We start from the raw sequence: 5,000 nt of genomic DNA, 5'->3' as shown, positions 1-5,000 counted from the left end.
GGGGGCTTAGCTGGGTGAGCCCTCGGATAGGAAGCAAGTATTTATGTACTATCTGACCTGCCAATTTATAGAAGTAGTTTAGATAGCCGTGTTAGATTTGCCTAAAGTTAGTTGATAACATTCTCCAACACTTGAAAATTGATTAGCCAAATCAACCAGTAAGGTATTAGTTCTTTTCTTTGATTAATGTATTCCCTGATAAATGTCTAAATGAAAATTTGAATGTCATGTCAAAGGTTAAGGTTCTCAGTAACTTTTACTAAGGGCCTTCCTTTAACCAATCTACCGCATCAAATAGAATACTTGTCTAGGTCAGACTTCCTTATTTTGCAATCACATATACACCATTTTCATAAACAGCATTGTTTAAACAAATTAATCCTTTCTTGAAATTCAAACAAAAATGTTTGTAGTGGTTCCAGCATCTTATAATAGTTAGTTAAATTTCAGTCCACTTCAACAAAAATAAAACTTGCCAACTTTTAGCATAATTTTTTTAAAAATTACCTGCCGTCTCAATTGCTGAAGTCATTAGTGGCCTCTGACAGGTGATCCTCTTGTAACACTCAATATACAAGGGGTAGTGAAATATTCAAACTGAGGTTTTGGGGCCAAGAAAGGGCATTTTAGACTAAAGAAAAAATCAAATCACGAGCCATTGAGGTTTAAATAAAAGCTTATGACTAAAGACGAGGCTTTATTAGCTTATTTCTTTGCTCCCTTGGCCTTAGCAGACTTTCCAGCAGCAGGCTTGGCAGCTGCAGGCTTAGCAGCAGAAGCGGATTTTCCAGCGGCGGGCTTCTTGGCGGCAGACTTGGCAGCTGGAGCCTTGGCTGTTGTAGACTTAGCGGAAGAGGCCTTCTTTGCAACGCCCTTGGCAGGTGCGGCCTTCTTAGCGGCAGCCTTGTCAGTTGCCTGCTTCTTAGCTGCGGGCTTTTCAGAGGCTGGCTTGTCGGGTGCGGGCCTCTTGGTGGCAGTCTTAGCGGCAGGCTTCTCTGCAGGCTTCTCAGCCCCAGACTTCTCTGAAGCCTTGGAATCGCGCATGGAGGAGCGACGGCGGCGGATCTCTTCTGCCCTCTTTTCCCTAGCTTCCTTTTGTCTCATGGCAAGGAGCTTGGCAAATTCTGTCTTCTCTTCCTTGTTCTTGGCAAAGCGTGCTCGCTTCTGGGCCCTCTTAAATCTCTTGCGCTGTAAGATAAACGTACGGAATTTAGTTGTGTATTCTCCAACCCATTAAAATTCCTCAATCTATCCCTTTTCAAAGAGCAATGAAGTTAACAAAACCAAGGACAATACTATTGCAAACCATTTTCAGTCAATAGACTATCAGAAGAGCCAAGACCTCTTCCTTACCTGCAGCACAGTTGGTGTGATGAGCCTCTGGATCTTGGGTGCCTTGTACTTGGGCTTCTTGCCATCCTTGCCAGAAAGGGGGCGCTTGATCACATACTGACGGACATCATCCTCCTTGCCGAGGTTGAACAGCTTGCGGATCTTTGATGCTCGCTTTGGCCCAAGGCGACGTGGGATGCTGCGATCAGTAAGGCCTGGGATTTCCTGAAAGTTAAGATGGTTATAAATATCTGCAATACAATTCATAATACCAGAAAACATGGAAAAGCAAATTTTCCTCCTAGTTTTCTATACTAATCTACACTAATTTGCTATTTCATATAACGGTCATGCAGGTTCTTCTAGAAACCTCTGCAGATGATGCATACCTATCACATTTTAAGATACTTGAAAACTGCCTGACAATACTGATTGAGCATTACAATGTTAGGGAATTATGTGAAGCATACTTTGAAACTAGGAAAACACCACGAATATTGCATAAAGGTCAGCTGAAGTCCATCCACTTTGCAGGGACAGTGGCCTAAGTAATGTTTAAAAATTCAATGCCCTAAGATCTCATCCTGCTCCTGCTCCTGATTCTCTAATTAAATGAACCAGCTAGTAGTCCAATATCCACTACGATAATATCTATATATAATGGATTTATAATACTGCAGAACTGATTTATAACAACATCTGAAAGTTGAGAACAAAATCCCAAGTATGCAGTGCAGATTTCGATAAAAAAGTATAGGTATTAAACTGTTGTACTAGTCTTTACATAGTTTGAAATTCAAGTATTTAAAATTACGGTATTCCATAACATTTACTTTTCTTACACACATGGAAACCGTTTTTATTAGGATGTATAATTACCAGTAAGTATACTTTGGTTCAACCATTATTACTAAATTAGAAATAATGAAGTCAACACTTTACCAAGATTTCCCTAAATTTACAGAACTGTATTCCATATATCCCAACGACCACATAATTACTGACAAATATTCTATAAACATTAATAGTCTTAAGGACTTCTGTTTTCATTGGATACAAGAAATGCATATTCATTTGAAAATGCAAGCCATAAAAGTACTACACCAACAATGCAGTAATTTAAGGATTACAAGAGTATTTCTTACCCCTTCACCCTTCTTTACGATGACTACACACAAAACGGACAAGCTGTTGTCTACGATGCAACCGCGGACTGACTTCCTCTTTCGCTCTCCCTCCCTGCGTGGGCGGTAGCAAGAGTGGCCCTTGGAAAGCAGCAGACGTACACGTTCTGGAAAGATAAAATACACAGTGAATATTCAAAAAGTACATACATGTTACATCTCTATCATATAATCAATAACATTCTCTACACAGCCCTAACAGATATGCACCAAAACTTACCATTTGTGAGGACACCCTGTTTCATGGGGAAACCCTGCTTGTCGTTGCCTCCAGCAATACGGAGGACGTATCCCTTCCATTCTTCTCCAAGGGAATCTGCTTCAACTTCGTGGCCCATGCGCTTCTCAAAGAAAACGCGCAATTTCTTGTCATCATCAAACTCAAAGAGCTTCTGGCACCCCGTTGCGGGGTAAGACACGTTTAACTGTAAAGGAGAAAAAAAAATTGTAGCCCAATTTATGCCATGAACAGGTAAATTCCTGTAAAGCCTATGAAGCATTTACAACTAAAGCTTATCAATTGCATATTATATATATATATATATATGTATATATATTTGCTTTTCCTTCCTTCAATACTAGGTTTCAAGAAGTCTCCTTCAAGTGGTCACCCCTAAACTCACAGATCAAATGGCTGTGGCAAGACCCAGGTAGCTCAGTACAAAATGAAAGATGCCCCTCCCTCCAACAGAAAAAGTGACAGTGACTGTCATAGTTGGTGCTATTGTATTGAAAAACATGCAAGTAGCAGTCATGTTCACAACACTAGGCCTACAGCCCCTAGCTCTCTGCACCTACAATACATTTCTATTTACTCATGGCAGATTTTATTCTATTTTCCATAAATCCATAATAAAATGCGGGTTTATGCCGACTTTTGCCGTTACAGCAAAAATACTTTATGATTGTGTGCATGCTTCAACTGTGAGCAGATCCTGATGTGGCTTCATGTAAGCCTAATAGGTGCCGACATGTGTGTCATGACCTGTACACAATGGGTTAAGTTACTATTCTGCAAATAGGAGAGCCACACTAACCTTAAGTGTTAAACAAATCTTGATCAACTTTTCATATGCTTTACCCATTAAAAATGAAACCAAGGTAGCAACACCAGAAAAATCTTCACATTATCAACTCAAGGATTTGATAAGGTGTCAGTCATTATGGTTTAAGTAACATCTTTAACAATCTCAAATTTTTTAAATTACCATAACCACCATACCTGTTTCCACCAGGGTTATAATGTGACCGACTCTTCCATATATAGATAGAATTGGTGAAAGTGAGCTGATAACCACTGAAATACCCACCACTAAAAAACTTTGCTAGTTGGTATAAAAAGGAAGACAACAAAGTTCATTACAATTTAACAATACTATGCATTTTAACCTTTCTGCCAACAGCCAGGCCACACTGACATGAAACTTCCCTTCCACCAGGATTGTATGGGAACTGACATTAGATTTTCATATCTTATAAAGTACCATGTCACTGGTATCAATGGATTCCTATCTCCATTCATGTAGTCAAATCTACCCCAGATTCCCCTTTATTTTGACTCTTATTCCTCTCAACCTGGAACAATAGCAAGGGCAAAAGCAGGAAAGGCTATGAAGTAGACTGAAATGATAAGAGTAAACTAGGAAAAATATCAAAATGCACAGATATACAGCACATATGTACCCTAGGTGCAAATTGTAACCCCTAACGAGGGACAGATGGGAGCTGCTGATCAAACTCTTTGTCCCTCACTATCCTATTGTATATACGTAGAATATGTTTGTATTCCAGGGCAGGGGTGGGGATTGGACCACTCAAGTGGCCCATAATAATTTGTAGCAACAGATTTATTCAAGTCCCCCCACCCTTGCAATTTTACTGATCTTTGTGCCTGTCTGCTATTTGGGCTCAGATTGTGGGATATTGGAACTGCATATGCAAAAATGACCCATTGCCCACAAGACTTAGTTTGTATATGTTTGGGTTTAAAAAAGATAAAGAACATTGCAGAAGGGTTCAGAAAATATATGGTAAAAAAGTTTACCTTAAAGAGAAGACTAAAAAGAAAAAATTAAGCTTTGACAACACTATAGGTATAAAAAAATGTTGAAATTAACCCATTCACGCCGGTTGACGTGATAGCACTTATTGTGGTTTTCGCGTCAGACGCCCTGGACGAGTTATGAGGGGAAGCCGCGCGCTCGGGTAGAGTGAGCTGGCAACCCAGGCTCACGGCTTGTGCGCCCGAGAATCTCGAGGCGTTAGGCTTATGCGTTCGAGAACCCCGGTGTTGCGACCGCGCAAAGCCAGAACGGCCCCGGCGTGAATGGGTTAACCATCTAGTGAAAGGTCACACCTTTAGATGTACAAGATGGTGTTTTATAATTTAATATGTCATAATATACAAGTATATAAGCAGTATAATCGCCCTGACACTGATTTTATATGCCCTAGTTATACAGGTGAATAAACAACTTGAAATTT

The 5,000-nt window shown here is 40.0% G+C and overlaps 1 protein-coding gene across 1 annotated transcript in view; it reads right to left on the bottom strand.

The window, feature by feature from the left end:
• Nucleotides 1-684: 684 nt before the first annotated feature.
• Nucleotides 685-5,000, bottom strand: part of RpS6 (ribosomal protein S6) — a 6,275-nt gene continuing 1,959 nt past the window's right edge. Inside the window, exons 2-5 of the mRNA XM_043003664.2 lie at nucleotides 2,737-2,941; nucleotides 2,478-2,623; nucleotides 1,354-1,557; nucleotides 685-1,188 (exon numbers count right to left, since the gene is read on the bottom strand). Of these exons, the coding sequence (XP_042859598.1) occupies nucleotides 706-1,188; nucleotides 1,354-1,557; nucleotides 2,478-2,623; nucleotides 2,737-2,941 (1,038 nt within the window). The 3' untranslated portion in view covers nucleotides 685-705. The remainder of the gene's footprint in view (nucleotides 1,189-1,353; nucleotides 1,558-2,477; nucleotides 2,624-2,736; nucleotides 2,942-5,000) is intronic.

This window comes from Penaeus japonicus, unplaced genomic scaffold (genome assembly GCF_977035675.1).
Source record: "Penaeus japonicus unplaced genomic scaffold, GWHDUDI00000001_assembly GWHDUDI00000037, whole genome shotgun sequence".
In the NCBI taxonomy this organism is placed as follows: domain Eukaryota; kingdom Metazoa; phylum Arthropoda; class Malacostraca; order Decapoda; family Penaeidae; genus Penaeus; species Penaeus japonicus.
Note: the sequence above shows the minus strand (reverse complement) of the source record. Positions and strands in the feature narration are given on the sequence as shown.